Genomic DNA, 20,845 nt, shown 5'->3' with positions numbered 1-20,845 from the left:
GAACTGGTTTGAATCATCTCATTGTTGAAGAGAGATACATCCAACTGATAAAGTCTTTAGAATTTTAATTGTACTTTCAGCATATTTGAATTGTTTTTTTGTTTTGTTTTTGAGAGAATTTTCTTTTTGATCTGGAGGTTTCCAAATTTAGTAATACTATTCTTATATGTTTTCCACAAATGATTTCTTTGAATTGTTAATTGTATTTTTTTATTTCTACTTTCCCCTAATATAAAACACGTTGGGACTTTTTTTAAAAAAAAAATTCTTTCATTATTGTATGAAAGTTGTTTTTTGGGGGTCATTGCTTCACTAATCCAATTATTCATAATTTTTTTTTCTTCTTGATCTATTCTTCAGATCTATTTTTTTTCTTGTAAGAAGTTTCAAATTCTGTTCTACTTTTTTCAATCTTTCTAATTTTTTTTGTCTCATACCTTCTACTTGCCCAAGATAAATTTTTACTTTAAGACCTTATATCACTTTTCATAGTTAATTTTTCCCTCAATATTTTCTTCTTTTCTTTCATTCTAATCAACAAAAGATCCCTTGGTCTTGATGTACTCAGACCCCTGATTCCCCAGTGTCAAGAATGAGAAAATTCATGTGTTGGCTTCTGAGGCTCCCTGTAAGCCTGCTAGCCCCAGAATTCTCTGTTTGCTATTTCTGGGGAAAGAGCATACAGTTATTTACACTTCTCATCTTGCTTTCTTTCTCAATGTAGAGTAAGAACAGAAAAGAGAATTTTGAACTCAAAGTTTTAAAAATTAATGTTAATTTGTTAATATGTGAAACATTAAAATATATAGATTCATCAGAATTTGAGAAAGGATCTTAGAAGTAGGTCACCTATTACCACCATCTTAATTTTACAGAAGAGGAAACTGAGACCAAAAGAATTGGGGTTATTTACCCAGTCACATAGAATTTAGCAAAGCTGGAATTTGAATTGAATTATTTTGTCTCCATATGTCACAAAGTTTCCATTGTACTGTAAATAAAAATATTTGGAATATTACATATAAAGTGGAAGAATAACCTAATTTTTGTCAGAAGGCAGAAGGCAGAACTTAGAGAAGTAATTTGAAGATATTAAAAGAGGATTTTGATCAATTTAATACAGAATTTTCTAATAAAAGGTCTACCTAAATAGATAAATGCAAATTTATAAATCTCTTTCTCAAGGTATATTCATCTGGAGGACAAAAGAACATTTGTTACTTAATAATAACTGATACCATTTTTTAAAGGTTTTCTAAGGACTTTACAAATAATATTTTATTTGGTCCTCAAAAACATCACAAATGTAAATGTTATTATTATCTCATTTTGGAATGAGTAAACTGAAACTTTTTGAGGTTAAATACTTGTTCAAGTTAACATAGCTGAAAATTTGATTCAGATTCAAATTCAGTTTTCCTTACTGCATGACAGGTGATATCTTCATTATCATATTCTACCTCAAAAGAAAGTATATCATAAAATCAAAGAGGTAGTATAGATTGTTGAGATTATGAAGTTTAAAACCTGTTCCTTAAACACATGATGAAAGAGAAACAGATCAAATATGTCCCTATAACATGAAATTTATTTTTACTTGTACTTCTCCATTATACCCAAAGATACTTTATCATTTATAGATGCAATACAATACTATTCTCAAATAGGCATTTGTCATTTTACATTTTAATTGTGAAAGTCATTTCTGCTTAGAATGGAAGGCAAGATTAGTTCATTTATGAGTTTCTTTCCAAATCAAACTCACTATTTTCTCACTGGCAGTTTCATTTCTTTTTGTTTCTGTTGTTTGTTTTTGTTTTTGTTTCATTTTATTTTGTTCTTTATTAAAGCTTTTTATTTTTCAAAACATATGCATAGATAATTCTTCAACATTAACTCTTTTTTTTTAAAAAAATTAATAGCTTTTTATTTACTAGTTATATGCATGAGTAATTTTACAGCTTTGACAATTGCCAAACCTTTTGTTCCAATTTTCCCCTCCTTCCCCCCACCCCCTCCCCTAGATGGCAGGATGACCAATACGTGTTAAATATGTTAAAGTATAAATTAAATACAAAATAAGTATATATGTCCAAACCGGACTCTGAATTAGACTCTGAAATATTGTACAATTAGCCTGTGACGGAAATCAAAAATGCAGGCACAAATATAGAGTATGGGAATTCAATGTAATGGTAGTTAGTCATCTCCCAGAGTTCTTTCGCTGGGTGTAGCTGGTTCAGTGGTTCAGTTCATTACTGCTCCATTTGAACTGACTTGGTTCATCTCATTGCTGAAGATGGCCAGGTCCATCAGAATTGATCATCATATAGTATTGTTGTTGAAGTATATAGTGATCTCCTGGTCCTGCTCACTTCACTCAGTATCAGTTCGTGTAAGTCTCTCCAGGCCTTTCTGAAATCATCCTGTTGGTCAGTTCTTACTGAACAATAATATTCCATAATATTTATATGCCACAATTTATTCAGCCATTCTCATTGATGGGCATCTACTCAGTTTCCAGTTTCTGGCCACTATAAAGAGGGCTGCCACAAACATTCTTGCACATACAGGTCCCTTTCCCTTCTTTAAGACCTCTTTGGGATTCAACATTAACTCTTGCAAAACCATATGTACCGATTTCCTCTACCATTCCTCCAGTCCCTTCCTTAGAAGACAAATGGTCCAATATATGTTAAACATGGTAAATATATATTAAATCCAATATATGCATATAAATTTATAAAATTATCTTGCTGTACAAGAAAAATCAAATCAAACCAGAAAAAATGAGAAAGAAAACAAAATGCAAGCAAACAAAAACAAAACAAGTAAAAATGCTATGCTGTGAACCACACTCAATTTCCTCTTTCAAAATTAAATGGATCTCTTCATCACAAGACCCTTGCAAATGGTCTTAGTGATCTTTGTTGAAGAGAGCCACATCCATCAGAATTGATCATTATATAATCTTGCTATTGCTGTGTACAATGATTTCCTGGTTCTGCTCATTTTACTCAGCATCAGTTCATGTAAGTCTCTCTGGGTCTTTCTGAAATCATCCTCCTGGTCATTTCTTATAGAACAATAATATTTCATAATATCAATATATCATAACTTATTTAGCCATTCTCCAACTGATGATCATCCATTCAGTTTTCAGTTTCTTGCTACTAGAAAAAGGGCTGCCACAAACATTTTAGTACCTCTGGATCCCTTTCCCTCCTTTAAGATCTCTTTGGGATAAAAGTTCAGTAAAAACACTGGTGGATCCAAGGGTATGAACAGTTTGATAATTCTTTGGGCATAGTTCCAAATTGCTCACCAGAATGGTTGAATCCATTCACAGTTCCACCAACAATGTATCAGTATCTCAGCTTCCCTACATCCCCACCAACATTTGCCTTTATCTGTTTTGTCATCTTAGCCAATCTGAGAGGAGTGTAGTGGTATCTCAGAGTTGCCTTAATTTGCATTTCTCTGATCAATAGTGATTTAGAGGGCTTTTAGTCATGTGACAATAGAACTAGTTTCAATTTCTTCATCTGAAAATTACCTGTTCATATCATTTGACTACCAATTGGAGAATGGTTTGAATTCTGATAAATTTGAGTTAATTCTCTATATATTTTAGAAATGAATCTTTATTAGAACCCTGGAATGTAAAAATGTTTTTCAAGTTTATTGCCTCCCTTCTAATTTTGTCTACATTAGTTGTGTTTGTAAAAACTTAATGTAATAAAAATATCCATTTTGTGATCAATAATGATCCGTTCTTCTTTGGTCACAAATTCCTTCCTGCTCCATATAGATCTGAGAGGTAAATTATCCTTTTTAAATTTGTTTATGAAATCAATCTTTATGTTTAGATCATGAACCCATTTTGAACTTATCTTGGTATGTAAGTGTTAGGTGCGGGTCAATGCCTAGTTTCTTCCATATTCGTTTCCAATTTTCCCAGTAGTTTTTGTCACATATGAATTCATATCCAAAAGTCGGAGTCTTTGGGTTTGTCAAACACTATATTACTATAACTCCAAGGAATATCATGGCTAAATTTCAGAACTAACAGACCAAAGAAAAATATTATAATCAGCCAGAAAGAAACAATTAAAATACCAAGAAGTCACAATAAGGATTACCTAGGACCTAACTGCTTCCACCTTAAATGATCGAAGGGCCTGAAATCTGAAATCTGAAAGGCACAAAATTTCATTGCTTTTCTATGAGCAATGGTTCCTTGCAATCTCAGATCTCGTGTGTGCTACATACACAAGCTATAACTGAAATCATATGATAATCTTAATGGATGCAGAAAAAGCTTATTAAAAACACTAGAGAAAATAGGGATATATGGTGCTTTTATTATATTTGCTCAGCCTACCCAAGAGCATTTTGTATTTTCCCAACTGATCAGATCTGACTTTATTTGTGTGGAAAGTGCTTTATAATTGTTTTCATACAGTTCCTGAATTTGCCTTGACAGGTAGACTGCCAAATATCTACAGTTATTTTATATATAATTTAATTTTTTTTTTTTTTGCTGTTGGACTTTGTTGGTAATATATAAATATCCTGATGATTTATGTGGATTTATTTGTATTCTGCAACTTTGCAATGCTGTGAATTTTTTCGAGTAGTTTTTTAGTTGAATCCTTAGAATTCTCTTTTATTTATTTTTTTTTAATTTTTTTTATTTAATAGCCTTTTATTTACAGGATATATACATAGGTAACTTTACAGCATTAACAATTGCCAAACCTCTTGTTCCAATTTTCACCTCTTACCCCCCACCCCTCCCTAAATGTCAGGATGACCAGTAGATGTTAAAATATATTAAAATATAACTTAGATACACAATAAGTATACATGACCAAAACATTATTTTGCTGTACAAAAGATCAGACTCTAAATTATTGTACAATTAGCTTGTGAAGAAATCAAAAATGCAGGTGTGCATAAATATAGGGATTAGAATTCAATGTAATGGTTTTAGTCATCTCCCAGAGTTCTTTTTCTGGGTATAGCTAGTTCAGTTCATTACTGCTCCATTAGAAATGATTTGGTTGATCTCGTTGCTGAGGATGGCCTGATCCATCAGAACTGGTCATCATCTAGTATTGTTGTAGGGTATATAATGATCTCCTGGTCCTGCTCATTTCACTCAGCATCAGTTCGTGTAAGTCTCTCCAGGCCTTTCTGAAATCATCCTGTTGGTCATTTCTTACAGAACAGTAATATTCCATAATTTTCATATCCACAATTTATTCAGCCATTCTCCAACTGATGGACATCCATTCAGTTTCAGTTTCTAGCCACTACAAAAGGGCTGCCACAAACATTCGTGCACATACAGGTCCCTTTCCCTTCTTTATAATCTCTTTGGGATATAATCCCAGTAGTAACACTGCTGGATCAAAGGGTATGCACAGTTTGATAACTTTTGAGCATAGATCAAACTACTCTCCAAAATGGTTGGATTCGTTCACAACTCCACCAAGCAATGAATCAATGTCCCAGTTTTCCACATCCCCTCCAACAATCATCATTATTTTTCCTGTCATCTTAGCCAATCTGACAGGTGTGTGTAGTATCTTAGAGTTGTCTTAATTTGCATTTCTCTGATTAATAATGACTTGGAGCATCTTTTCATATGACTAGAAATAGTTTCAATTTCTTCATCTGAGAATTGTCTGTTCATATCCTTTGACCATTTTTCAATTGGAGAATGGCGATTTTTATAAATTAGGTTAATTCTCTATATATTTTGGAAATGAGGCCTTTATCAGAACCTTTGACTGTAAAATATTTTCCCAGTTTATTGCTTCCCTTCTAATCTTGTCTGCATTAGTTTTGTTTGTACAAAAACTTTTCAGTTTAGTATAATCGAAATTTTCTATTTTGTGATCAGTAATGATCTCTAGTTCTGCTTTGGTCATAAGACCTTCCCTTCCACAGGTCTGAGAGGTAAACTATCCTATGTTCCTCTAATTTATTAATAATTTCATTCTTTATGCCTAGGTCATGAACCCATTTTGACCTTATCTTGGTGTACGGCGTTAAGTATGGATCAATGCCTAGTTTCTGCCATATTAGTTTCCAATTTTCCCAGCAATTTTTATCAAACAGTAAGTTCTTATCCCAAAAGCTGGGATCTTTGGGTTTAGTCAAAGACTAGGTTGCTATATTTGTTGACTGTTTTATCCCTTGAACCTAATCTATTCCACTGATCAACTAATCTATTCCTTAGCCAATACCAAATAGTTTTGGTAACTGCTGCTCTATAATATAATTTTAGATCTGGTACAGCTAAGACACCATCATTTGATTTTTTTTCATTAATTCCCTTGAAATTCTTGACCTTTTGTTTTTCCACATGAACTTTGTTGTTATTTTTTCTAGGTCACTAAAATAGTTTTTTGGGAGTCTGATTGGTATAGCGCTAAATAAATAGATTAGTTTAGGTAATATTGTCATCTTTATTATATTTGCTCGCCCTATCCAAGAGCATTTAATATTTTTCCAATTGGTTAGATCAGACTTAATTTGTGTGAAAAGTGGTCTGTAATTTTGCTCATAAAGTTTCTGAATTTCCCTTGGCAGATAGATTCCTAAATATTTTATATTATCAGCAGTTACTTTAAATGGAATTTCTCTTTGTAACTCTGACTGTTGGATTTTGTTAGTGATATATAAGAATGCTGATGACTTATGTGGGTTTATTTTATAACCAGCAACTTTGCTAAAGTTGTGGATTATTTCTAATAACTTTTAGCAGAATCTCTGGGGTTCTCTAAGTATACCATCATGTCATCGCAAAGGTGATAATTTGGCTTCCTCATTGCCTATTCTTATTCCTTTAATCTCTTTCTCAGCTCTTATTGCTATAGCCAGCGTTTCTAATACAATATTAAATAGTAACGGTGATAGTAGGCAGCCTTGTTTCACTCCAGATCTTATTGGAATGGTTGCAGTTTGTCTCCATTACATATGATGCTTACTGATGGTTTTAAATAGATGCTGCTATTATTTTAAGGAAAAGTCCATTTATTCCTATACTCTCAAGTGTTTTTAATAGGAATGGATGTTTGATTTTATCAAATGCTTTTCTGCATCTATTGAGATGATCATATGGTTTTGTTAATTTGGTTATTAACATGGCCAATTATACTGATAGTTTTCTTAATATTGAACCAGCCCTGCATTCCTGGTATAAATCCTACTTGATCATAGTGTATTATCTTGGAGATGATTTTCTGTAGTCTTTTTGCTAATATCTTATTTAAGATTTTAGCATCAATATTCATTAGGGAGATTGGTCTATAATTTTCTTTCTCTGTTTTCATCCTACCTGGTTTAGGTATCAGTACCATGTCTGTGTCATAGAAGGAATTTGGTAGGACTCCTTCATTCCCTATTTTATCAAATAATTTATATAGCATTGGGGCCAATTGTTCTTTAAATGTTTGGTAAAATTCACATGTAAATCCATCTGGTCCTGGGATTTTTCTTAGGGAGTTGTTTAATTGCCTGTTCTATTTCTTTTTCTGAAATGGGACTATTCAAACAATTTACTTCTTCCTCTGTTAGTCTGGGAAGTCTGTATTTTTGGAGGTAGTCATCCATTTCACTTAGGTTATCAAATTTATTGGCATAAAGTTGAGCAAAATAATTCCTTATTATTTCTCTAATTTCCTCTTCATTGGTGGAAAGTTCTCCCTTTTCATTTTTAAGACTACTAATTTTATTTTCCTCCCTCCTTTTTCTAATCAGATTTACCAAAGACATCTATTTTATTGGCTTTTCATAGAACCAACACTTAGTTTTATTAATTAGTTCAATAGTTTTTTACTTTCAATATTTTTAATTTCTCCTTTTAATTTTAGAATTTCCAATTTAGTATTTGATTGGGGTTTTAATTTGGTCTTTTTAGTTTTTTAGTTGCAAGCCCAATTCATTAATCTTTTCTTTCTCTGTTTTATTCAAGTAAGCCTCTAAGGATATAAAATTCCCTCTTATTACCGCTTTGGCTGCATCCCACAAATTTTGGTATGATGTCTCATCATTGTCATTATCTTGGGTGAAATTATTAATTGTATCTATAATTTGCTGCTTCACCCAATCATTTTTAAGATGAGATTGTTTAGTTTCAATTACTTTTTGGTCTATTTCCCTAACTTTTTGTTGAATGTAGTTTTTATTGCATCATGATCTGAAAGAAAGCATTTACTATTTCTGCTTTCTTGCATTTAATTTTGAGGTCTTTATGTCCTAATATAGGTCAATTTTGAATAGGTTCCATGATCTGCTGAGAAGAAAGTATATTCCTTCTATCTCCATTCAATTTTCTCCAAAGATCCAATATACCTAAATTTTCTAATATTCTATTTACTTCTTTAATTTCTTTCTTATTTGTTTTCTGGTTTGATTTGTCTAATTCTGAGAGTGCAAGGTTGAGATCTCCTACTATTACAGTTTTGTTGTCTATTTCTTCTTGCAGCTCTCTTAACTTCTCCTTTAGGAAGTTGAGTGCCATACCACTTGGTGCATATATGTTTTAATATTGATATTGCTTCGTTGTTTATGCTACCTTTAGCAGGATATAGTTACCTTCCCTATCTCTTTTAATTAGATCAATTTTTACTTTTGCTTGATCTGAGATAAGGATGGCTACCCTCTTTTTGACTTCACCTGAAGCATAATAGATTTTGCTCCAGCCTTTTACTTTTACTCTATATGCATCCCCTGCTTTAGATGTGTTTCTTGTAAACAACATATTGTAGGGTTCTGACTTTGATCCAGTCTGCTATCTGCCTCCCTCTTTATGGGGAGTTCATCCCATTTACATTTACAGTTAGAATTACTAAATCTCTATTTCCTGCCATCCTAATAACCTCAGATTGTGCTCTTTTCTTCCTCCCCCAACCCTCTTTCCCCTTTTAAACTTATGTACCCCTCTTGTATCACGATAGCTTATCCTCTTTATAATCCCTCCCTCCCCCCTTTGAGTCTTTCCCCTTCCTTCCCTTATTCTCTTTTTCTTTTCCTTTTCTCTCTCCCCGTTTTTAATGAGGCGAGAGAGAATTTTCTCTAAAACAAATGTCAATTATTTTTCTTTGAGCCAACTCTGATGAGAGTAAGATTACACAATGTTCCTCCCCTCTCTAAATTCCCTCAGATATGATAAGTTTCCTTAGCCTCTTTGTGGGATGTGGTTTCCCTCTTTTATCCCTCTTCCACCTTATTCTGCCATCATCCCTTTTCCATATCTACTTCCCTTTTTATGTTATATCATTACAATCAAATTATACATGTATTCTTTTTGTATATCCACAACAGAAATACAATTCTCAAGAGTTATTTTTACCTTTTCTGCATCTTTTGAGTTCTATTCTTGGAGATCAAATTTTTGTTTAGTTCTGGTTTTTCTTCAGAAACAAATGGAATTCATTTGTTTCATTAAATATCCATCTTCTTCCCTGGAAGAAAATGCTCACTCAAGCTGGGTAGTTTATTCTTGGCTGCATCTCAAGTTCTTGTGCCTTTTGGAATATCATATTCAGGCCCTTCTTTCCTTTAATGTAGAGGCAGCCAGATCTTGGGTGATCCTTATTGTGGCACCTCGGTATTTAAATGGTTTTGGCTGCTTGTAAAATTTTTCCTTAATCTGATAGTTCTGAAATTTTGCCACAATATTCCTTGGGTTTTTATTTTAGGGTTTCTTTCAGAAGGTGTTCGATGAATTCTTTCAATGCCTATTTTACCTTCTGATTCTATTACATCTGGGCAGTTCTCTTTGATGATTTCTTTTAAAATAGTATCTAGGCTCTTTTTTTCATCATAGTTTTCAGAAAGTTCAATAATCCTCAGATTATCTCTCCTAGATCTATTTTCCAAGTCTGTCGTTTTTGTGAGTAGATAATTCGTGTTTTTTTCCAGTTTGTCATTTTTTTGTTTTGCTTGACTGATTCTTGCTGTCTCAATGAATCATTAGTTTCAATTTGTTCAGTTCTAATTTTTAAAAATTATTTTCTTCAATAGCTTTTTTACTTCTTTCTGTATATGTCAATTAGGTTTTGAATGTATTGTTTTGGTCTGTGGAATTTTTTCCATTTCACTAATTTTTTTTTAGTGAATTATTTTCTTTTTCAATTCACAGATCCTACTTTCTTGCGTGTTCTTTGTCTTTTCCAATTCACGGATCCTACTTTCTTGCAGTTCTTTGTCTTTTCAATTCACAAATCCTACTTTCTAGTGAATTCTTTATTTTTCAATTCACAATTCTTACTTTCCTGAGATTTTTTACTTTTTCAATTCGTATTTCAGGAAGTTGTTGCTCTCTTAGTAAAGCTTCTCTTTCCTTTCCCCATTTATCTTCTAACTCTCTTTTTGAGACTTTTAATGGTCTCTTCTATGAGAGCATTATGTAAAGGAGGACAGTCTGATGCATTTTTGCTGTTTGAGGTCTCTTCAGGTTTGCTGACCTGCTCTTTTTCTGCATAGAAGCTGTAGATTGTTCTTTTCATCTTTTTATTCATGTTTTAAAGCCTTTAGGGTAGGTCTCCTAGGCAAGGGGGTTACCAGCTTCCTCTGCAGAGCAGGGAAAGATGTAAACCGATTTCTGGCTCGGAGGTATGGGAGTGCTCTGGGTGAGAGTTTTCCCTTCCCCCAACAGGAAGTGGATTCAGCACTGGCCGAGCTATTAAACTGCTTAGTAGGGCTGAGTGGATTATCGATTGCCCTTGGCTAGAGACTAAGTGGTGAAAGTGTCACCGCCCCAGGCCGGAGCCTCTTGTGGGACTGTGAGTATTAGCAGCTGACTGCAGAAAGCAGACCTCCACAAACTCTGCCTAGAGTCTCTGCCTGATGCAAATCGGCCCTGGAAAGCTCTATGAGCCTCCAAGCCAGGCTCCCACTGTGCAGATTGGAGGCTAACCCGGGCTGCGTCCTCCTGCCGTGCAGGATCACAGACTGCCCAAGAAGAGCCCCGTACTGCGGGTTGGGGCTGCGCACTTGTGCTGAGATCTGTGCCTTCACCCTCGGTTTGAGACTCTCCTCAGGAACCTAATTTCTCTCCCGTCTGCCGATCTCCCCCATGGCCCCGGAACCAACCTTTTTGGTGGGACTGCAGATTTTCTTGACGGTGAGTTGTTCTACTTCTTATCTTTATGAATTGTAGCAGTCAAGACTATTTTTGAGGCTCGATATAATATTGATAAAGAGGGTAAGAGAAGAGCTTAGAAAGTCGAGTGTGACTTCTCCGCCATCTTGGCTCCGCCCTAGAATTCTCTAAGTATAACTTCATAACATCAGCGAAGAGTTATAAATTGGTTTCCTCATTACCTACTCTAATTCATTTGATCTCTTTTTCTTTTCTTATTGGCAATGCTAATATTTCTAATACAATGTTGATAATGGGTAGCCTTGTTTCATCCTGTATCTTATTGGGGATGGTTCTAATTTGTTCCCATTACATATGATGCATGCTGATGGTTTTTTAAAGTTAATTTTAAAGACTATTCCATTACTAATCCATTCCTATATCTCTAGTGTTTTTAGTAGGATTGGATGTTGAATTTTATCAAATGAATTTTCTGCATCTATTGAGATAATCATTAGTTTGGTTGTGGATATAGTCAATTATGTTAATAGTTTTCCTAATATTGAACCAGTCCTGTATTGCTAGAATAAATTAGACTTGGTCATGGTGCATAATCCTGGGTATGACTTGCTGTAATCTCTTTCCTAAAATTTTATTTAAGATTTTTCCATCAATATTCAGGAGGGAAATTGGTCCATAATTTTCTTTCTCTGTTTTGACCCTACCTTGCTTTGGTATCAGCACCATGTCTATGTCATATAAAAAACTTGGTAGGACTTGTCTTTTCCCTATTATTTCAAATTCTTTGCATTGTATTTGAATTAAATATTTTTGAATATTTGGTAGAATTCACATGTAAATCCATCTAGCCCTGGTGATTTTTTCTTAGGGAAGTGATTAATAGCTTGATCTATTTCTTTTTCAAAAATAGGAATATTTAGTAATTTATTTTCTCTTCTGTTAATCTGGACAATCTATATTTTTGTAGGTATTCCTCCCTTTCACTTATATTATCATATTGACTGGTATAGTTGGGCAAAATAGTTCCTAATTATTGATCTAATTTCCTTTTGATTGGTGGCATTCTCCCTTTTCATTTTTGATACTATCCATTTGATTTTCTTTTTTTTTTCCTTTTTCTAATCTAATTAAATGAAGGTTATCTATTTTGTTCATTTTTTCAGAAAACCCAATTCAGTTTTATTTATTAACCCACTAGTTTTCTTATTTTCATTTTATTAATCTCCTCTTTTAACTGAGTGTTTTTAATTTGTTCTTTTTCTAGCTTTTTAGTTGCAAGCCTAATTCATTGATCTTCTTTTTCTCCATTTTATTGAAATAAGCCTCTAGAGATATAAACTTCCCCCTAATAATTGCTTTGGCTGCATCCCATAAATTTTGGTATGTTGTCTCATTATTGTCATTCTCTTATATGAAATTATCAATTATGATTTATTGTTTCACCCACTCACTCTTTAGGAATAGATTATTTAATTTCCTATTAAATTTTGGTCTGCTTTCCCCTGGTCTTTTGTTTCATGAAATTTTTATTGCATCATGATCTGAAAAAGTGTATTTACTATTTCTACTTTTCAGGATTTGATTTTGAGGATTTTATGTCCCAATCCATGGTCAATTTTTGTATAGGTTCCATGTAATTTCAAGAAAAAAAAGCACATTCCTTTTTCTCACCATTCAATTTTCTCCAAAGACCTATCATAGCTAACTTTTCTAGAATTCTGTTTAACTTTTTAACTTCTTTCTTATTTTTTTTTGTGGTCCAATTTATCTAGTTATGAATGAGCAAGGTTCAGATTTCCCACTAGTATAGTTTTGCTGTCTAATTCTCCTTGCAGCTCTCTTAACTTCTCCTGTAGGAATTTGGATGCTATTCCACTTGGTGAATATATAGTTCATATTGATATTACTTCATTATCTATGGTACCTTTTAAAAGGGTGTAATTTCCTTCATTACCTCTTTTAATTAGGTCTGTTTTGCTTTTGCTTGATTGAGATCAGGCTTGCTACCTCTGATTTTTTTTTTTTTTTTTTACTTCAGGTGAAATATAATGGATTCTGCTCCAGTCTTTTACTTTTACTCTGAATATATCACTCTGCTTTAAATGTATTTCTTGTGAAAAAAATGTAGGATTTTGGCTTTTAATCCAGACTGCTAGATGTTTCTGTTTTTTTGGATGGTTCATTCCACTTACATTCACAGTTAAAATTACTAATTTTATTTCCTGCCATTTTGTTTTCCCCAGTTTTATTTGACCACTTTCTCCCTCAGCCAGACTTCTCCTTTTACAATTCCTTCCCCTTCCTATTCCTTCTCTCCCCCTACTTCCCTATAGGGTGAGACTAACTTCTCTGTAAAGATAAATGTGTCTGATATTCTCTCTTTGTGCCAAATCTGATGAGAGTAAGATTTGCACAATGTTCAACCCTTTCCCTTCTTTCCCTCAATTTCAATAGGTCTTTTTTGTCTCTTCATGAGATGTAATTTATCCCATTTTAACTCCATTTTCTTCTTTCAGTAGAATCACCATTCCTTCTCCAGTTTCTTTTTTTATATCATCACAATAAAATTTAATTATACCTACACCCTCTAAGTATACCCATAACAGAGATACAGATTTCAAAAATTAAACGTATCATCTTTCATATAAGAATATAAGCTTTTTAACTTTTAAAAGAAAGTTGTTTTTTTCTTTCCTTTATACCTTTTTGTACTACTGTTGAGTTCTGTATTTGAATATTATATTTCCTATTCTTTTTTCATCAGAAATGAATAAAATTCACCTATTTCATTCAATGACCACCATTTTCCCTGAAAGATAATTCTCAATTTTTGCTGGATCATTGATTCATGTCTGCAATCCAAGGTCTTTGGCCTTTCAGAATATCATATTCCGTGCCTTTTGATCCTTTAAAGTGGAAGCTGCTATGTCCTGGGCAATCCTCATTGTGTCTCCTCGATATTTGTATTGTTTCCTTCTGGCTTCTTACAAAATTTTCCCCTGATTTGCTAATTGTGAAATTTAGCCATGATGTTTCTTGGGGTTTATATTTTGCTGTCTCTTTCAGGAGGTGATCTGTGAATTCTTTCAATGTGTATTTTACCTTCTGGTTTTAGAGCATCAGAACAGTTTTCCTTCATGATTTTCTGAAAGATGATGTCTAGGCTTTTTTTTTTTTTCATCATGGATTTCAGAAATTTCAATAATTCTTAGATTGTCTTTCATAGATCTATTTCCAGGTCAGTTGTTTTTTCCAATGAGGTATTTTATATTGTCTTCTATTTTTTATTTTGTTTGATTTATTCTTAAAGTCTCATTGAGTGATTCATTTCCATTTATTTAATTCTCAATTCACAAATTCTGTTTTTTTTAACAAATTAATTTCTTTTTCATATCTATTTTGTAAGGATTTATCTTCTATTTTCCATTTCATCCAAATCTATTTTTAAGGAGTTTTCCTCAGATAATTTGTTTTTCCCTTTCCAAACTCTCTTGCAAAGTTCTCATTTCTTTCCCCATTTTTCCTCTCTCTTTTAAGATCCTTTTTTAATTCTTCCAAGAGAGACTTGTGAAATGGGGACCAACTCATATCAACTTTAGGGTTTATTCTGGGGATGATTTGCATTTAGGATTTTCAGGATTTGAGATCCATTATTCTCTTCTCCATAAAAACTATCTATGGTCAGAGTTCTTTTTCACTTTTTTTTGCTCATTTTTTAAAGGCTGAGGTCTACTCTTAGGACAAAGGGGTGACATCTATGTTAGGTTGCCCTGGGACCAGTGCTGTCAGTGCTGACCAGTCTACTATGTTAGAGTAGACATAGCTATGTCCATTAATTTTCTGGGATTCAAAGGCTCACAATTTGCCTTTTGTATTTGCATTGGCTGTCTTCCAGTTAATCTGCTGATCTGCTGGCTTATAACTAAGACAGAGTAGATTAAGAGCCTCCCAGTAGATTCCCTGGTATCTTGACACCACATCATCATGGGTCCCTGTGTTGTGTCCATGCTCAGCTACCTCCTTACCTGATTGAAATAGAATTTTCTGAAGTTATTCTAATGTATCTTCTGCTGGAAAATTGTTAACACTCCCAATGTTTGTGGGTTCTGTTACTCCAAAATCAGTTCAGAGGCTTGATCTGTTGTTGATCTTTGGGACTCAGAAAAAGATGTATTTACTCTCTGCCATCTTGGCTCCTCATGGAGCTTTTCTTGAAAGAATAAACAATTTTCTATTTAAAACCAACAGCAAGCATTATTTGTAATGGAGAGAAATTGGATACATTGTCAATATGACCAGGGGTGAAACAAGAATACCCCTTATCACCACTATTATTCAACATCGTACCAGAAATTTTGGCTTTACGATTAAGAAAAGAAAAAGAAATTAAATGTATTAGACTAGGCTATTAGAAAATAACATTATCACTCTTCACAGGTGACATGATGATATACTTAGAGGATCCTAGAAAACCATGTAAAAACCTACTGGAAACAATGCACAACTTTTCAAGGTTGCAGGATATAAAATAATTCCGCACAAATCATCAGCATTTCTATATATTATTGTCAAAGTCCATCAGCAAAAGATAGAGAAATTCCATTTAAAATGACTGTAGACAAAATATTTGGGGGTTTACATGACAAAAGAAACCCCAAAATTATATGAATACATCTACAAAACAGTTCTGAGAGAAATAAATTTAGATCTAAACAATTGGAAAACATATCAATTGTTCATGGGTAGGTTGAACTAATATAAGAAAAATAAAAATTCTGCTGAAATTGGTCTACTTGTTGAGTACCATACCAAACAAACTACCAAAAATTATTTTATAAAACTAGAAAAATAATAACAAAATTCATCTGGAAGAAGAAAACATCAAAAATACCAAGAAAATTAATGGCCATTGGTACCAGACCTAAAATTTTATTATAAATCATCAGTCATCAAAGCCATTTAATACTGGTTAAGAAATAGAGTAGCAGATCAGTGGAATAGATTAGATATACATAACAAAATAATCAAGGTCTATGGTAATCTAGGATTTGATAAAACCCCATAATTCAGCTTCTGTATTACTTCATTATTTGACAAAATTTGTTGGGAAAACTGAAAACTAATTCAGAAACTTGCATAGACCTATATCTCATATACCATATACCCCATACCACAGTAAGGTCAAAATGGGTATATGATTTGGGGATAAAGGATGATACCATAGACAAAGTAGAACAGCAAGAAATAATTTACCTATCAGATCTTTGGAGAAGGGAGAATTAATGATCAAAAATCAAAGAGAACATTATGAAAAACAAAATAGACAACTTTGATTATATTAAATTAAAACATTTTATGCACAAACAAAACTATCAGAAAGAAACTGGGGGGTATTTTTACAGCTAGTGTTTCTGATAAATGTCTCATTGCTAAAATATATAAAGAACTGTGTGAAATTTACAAGAATACAAGTCATTTCCCAACTGACAAATGGCCAAAGTATATGAACAAAACTAAAGTCAACTATGGTCATATGGAAAATGTTTTAATTCACTATTGATTTGAGAAATACAAATCAAAAGAACTCTAAAGTACCACTTCTCATCTCTCAGATTGACTAAAATGAGAGGAAAAGACAATTATAAATATTGGAGGGGATGTGAGAAAACTGGGACACTAATGCATTGTTGGTGGAGTTATGAAATGATCCAACCATTTTGTAAAGCAATCTAAAGTTATGCCCAAAGGGCTATCAAACTGTCTACCAGTTTGATATCAAATCCCACTATTGGTTCTGTATTCTAAGAAAATCATAAAAGAAGGAAAAGGATCCACATGTGCAAAAATGTTTGTAACAGCTCTTTTTTGTGATAACAAACAATTGGAAAATAAGTTATATGCCAATCAATTTAATGAATAGCTGAACAAGTTGTGGTACATAAAGACCATTGAATATTATTGTTCTATAAAGAATGATGAACAAGATGATTTTAGAATTGCTTGAAAAGATTTACATGAACTGATGTTAAATGAAAAAATCAGAACCAGCAACACATTGTACACAATAACAGCAAGAATCTGCAATGATCAACTATGAAGAAAAATTCAGTTCTTCTCAATGGTTCATTGAACCAAAGCAATCTGAATAGGCTTTGAACAGAAAATGCCATCTGCATTCAGAAAAAGAACCATGGAGATTGAATATAAATCAACATATCCTAAATTCACTTCATTTTTCTGTATTTTTTCTCTCCCATGGTTTTTCTTTTCTGCTCTAATTTTTCTCTCCCAACATAATTCATAATGAAATGTGTATTAAAATAAATAAATTTTAATAAGGAAAAATATTTTTCTGCCTCCTTTAAAATAATCAAATAATTTATATTGTTTAATATTAATGTGCACACTTGTGTTTACAGGTGTAATGATATTGAACCAGTTCTGAATTTTTACTATAAATTTAGTTTAGTGATAGTATGTTATCTTTGTCATATGTTGTAACCAATTGTTTAGTATTTTATTTAAATTTTTGCAAAAATTCTCTTCTAGAAAATGAATGATTTTGACAAATTTATCCCTAAGGTAAATTCTACAAATAACATTCAATAATATGGTGCTAGAAAAAACAAATTTTTTATTGGTAAGGAATTTAGTGAGCTTGATAAATTTATCAAAATTCTGCTATATACTTTGGTCACCTTTCTTTCCATTTGTAAAGTAAATGCAAAAAAGCTTTTTTTTTTTCACTTTGGCTTCAAAACGATATTATTAAGTCTTATTTCAACTCACAATTTGAGGAATCAACTATAAACTTTTATCTACAATCAATATAAAACCACATATACTACAACTTGAAGAATGAGCAAGACTTTAGAAACCTGTTTTATCTTGTCAAGATAATTTTATCAGAGATAATAGATTTAATTTTTATTTTGCAGCTACACTAAGTCTTTCAGGGTATTACAAGAAGGTATTCTGAGAAATCAGACCATTGCAATATAGTTGAATATATCTGACTCTAGAGCTCTGATTGTAATGCTGCATATTGGTCAATAGGCTAAGTTCTCTAGACAAGGGGTACAGTCTTGTTAATTAATGTTACTAGCTTACCAGTGAATTTTCCAACATATTATACTTAGATAATCTATCAAAATATTATAAGTTTATGGTGCCAAGGGGGGGAAAATCACAATTTATAGGGACATTCAACTTTCCCTCTTTGTCTCTTTGTCTCTCTCTCTTTCTCCTTTTCTCTCTCAATCTCTATGTGTGTTTATATGTATTCATATATGCATGCATGTATATATGTATATGTTATATATAATAAAAGGTATTTTTGTGCAGGAAGCACTCTCCTGTTAGGGTTATGGTAATCACAAAATTTATCTGAAACTGAAGAAATATCTTATGGATATAATTTGAGATTTGATGTTTTAGATATATATTAATACTATAAAACATATAAATTAATGATAATATATACATATACATAAGTATCACTAACTACCATTTATATAGTACCTATGATATGTAAGAATTTATGTAAAATACATACATGCCGATAGACATGTACACATAGAAATATTGTAGTATATGTAAAATACATTTATATAATAAACATCATCATATACTATATAACATATAATTACAAAACAATAATATATAATAAGTAAACATAGTATAGTAATATAATATATATGGCATGTGATTTTAAGTTCTTGGTTCTGTAGGTTTATTAGGAAAAAATATTGATTCAAATCATTGAATTACCATTTATTATAAACTTTTCATTCTCTGAACTTTTTTCCTACTCCTGCTAAAAGCACACAGTGAAATGGGAAAGGCAAAATCAAGGCTCATGGTGAAGCAAATGATACATGACAACATATTTTATAACAAAAAAAATTACAAAAAATTAAATGGAGAAGTCTGTCATCATCCAGAAAATGTTGTCAGAATTGTTGATGGAAAATTAAACCTGCCAACCAAAAATGTCCTACTATTTTACATGACCCTGTGAATATTATGTTGATATTTCCATTAGGCATTATCATTGTTTATTCTTTGTCTACTATGAATTATGCACCTTAATTTCACATGCTTATGCATTTTAAGGTAGTCTAAGACATAAGAAATTAAATGAAAGTTTATACAAATTGATAAAAAGAAATGTTATTAATTTTAAGCATTGGTCCTCAAGTGTCTATGTTTTCTCATCTCATATAGGATGAGTTCCTTAATGCTGAAATGAAAATGTAGCTACTTTCTATTTCCCACAAAAATAACATTTCCACTTTTCTGTTCTGTTTGTATTAAAATAGATTTTCATACATAGATAAATTATGATAAATATTTCTTTTCTAATATATAGTGTAAGTGAAGTCATCTTATCATTAAATATATATATATATATATATATATATATATATATATTTTAAGCAATCAGAGTAAAATTTAGTTAGATTACCTTTGGATACTGTTTGACAGGAATCAGTACACGTTCTGACAGTTTTATATTTTTGTTGCTGATGACATCAAGGTATTTCTTTTCTTCATCTTCTTTTTTCCCATCAGAACCCTGAAACTTTTCAATTTCTGAAAATGGAACAAAAAGGAAAAAAAAATTAAAAAATAGTATTATTGAAATAGATACATTGGTTATGTTTATCTTTCTAATTTAATGTTGATAAACATTTATTAAACTGCCTAATATAATCAACTGAGATGAGGGCTAGGAGAAAATGTGACATACATACAGAAATACTATTGGATTATCTGTTTCTAAAAATAGTACTGAATGATTTCAGTAGAGAATCACACTATTTCTAAAGAGATTTCAGTCTCCAAGGACTAAGCAATAATAAAAGGATACCTGGCAGAGTAGTTTCCGTCAAACAAAAAGTCCAATAAACATCCAAACATTATAAAAGAAAGAATAAATTCTTAAGAGTACTGAAAATTTCCCAGCATATTCTACTATTCTAAGCATGAGAGAGAAAAATCAAGGAATTTTAAAGGAAATTGCATTTTCTTTCAAAAATTCTATTGAGAAAATAAAAGGAAATTGTTTCATTCATTCACTGAATAATTTCATTGGATGATTTTATATGTTGTGCTTATCATTAAAGGGAAAATAAATATTAATATTTTTGTTCTCTCTGACCAATTTGACCAAGGATTATAGTCTAGAATGACAAAAATCCAAAGAGACATGAATTGAATGATTCACACTGAAATAAAGTTCGTTCAATAGTTTAAAGAATTGCTGAATGATATATAGAATTTATTTAGATAAAACAAAACCAATATTGTGGAGCGATATTACAAGATATTTTATGAACTTTTAAACGTGGGTAATAATGACATCTCTATTCTATGGAGGTGCCAATGCATAGTTAGAAATAACAAAGAAAATAATTAAAATTTTAGATATTATTAGTATTAGTATTAATTAGGAAACATATTGAAATATGCTGGCAAAATCAACAACAAGCAATTAACTTTATATTCTGTATGTCTTAAAATTATATATATATATATATATATACACATACATATATACATATATGCACATACATATGTGTGTATATATACACACACACAGTTTAAAAATTAAACAGCATTGATCAAATGTACTGCATGCCATTTAACTATGTAACTTGATAAAGCCAATTTCACAATTTCAAGTTCATCTAAAAATCCTTTCTGAGTCTTTTAGGAAAT

The 20,845-nt window shown here is 31.9% G+C and overlaps 1 protein-coding gene across 2 annotated transcripts in view; it reads right to left on the bottom strand.

The window, feature by feature from the left end:
• The window catches only part of KHDRBS2 (KH RNA binding domain containing, signal transduction associated 2), an 847,635-nt gene that overhangs the window by 654,471 nt on the left and 172,319 nt on the right, over positions 1–20,845 (bottom strand). For both annotated transcript variants that reach the window (XR_004233669.1, XM_031964686.1), the window contains exon 2: positions 19,590–19,717. Coding sequence is in view for 1 of the 2 variants with exons in the window: in XM_031964686.1 (XP_031820546.1) it covers positions 19,590–19,717 (128 nt within the window). In the remaining variant the exon portion in view is untranslated. The remainder of the gene's footprint in view (positions 1–19,589; positions 19,718–20,845) is intronic.

Source organism: Sarcophilus harrisii, chromosome 4 (assembly GCF_902635505.1).
Source record: "Sarcophilus harrisii chromosome 4, mSarHar1.11, whole genome shotgun sequence".
NCBI lineage: Eukaryota > Metazoa > Chordata > Mammalia > Dasyuromorphia > Dasyuridae > Sarcophilus > Sarcophilus harrisii.
This window is presented reverse-complemented; position numbering and strand designations above follow the sequence as displayed.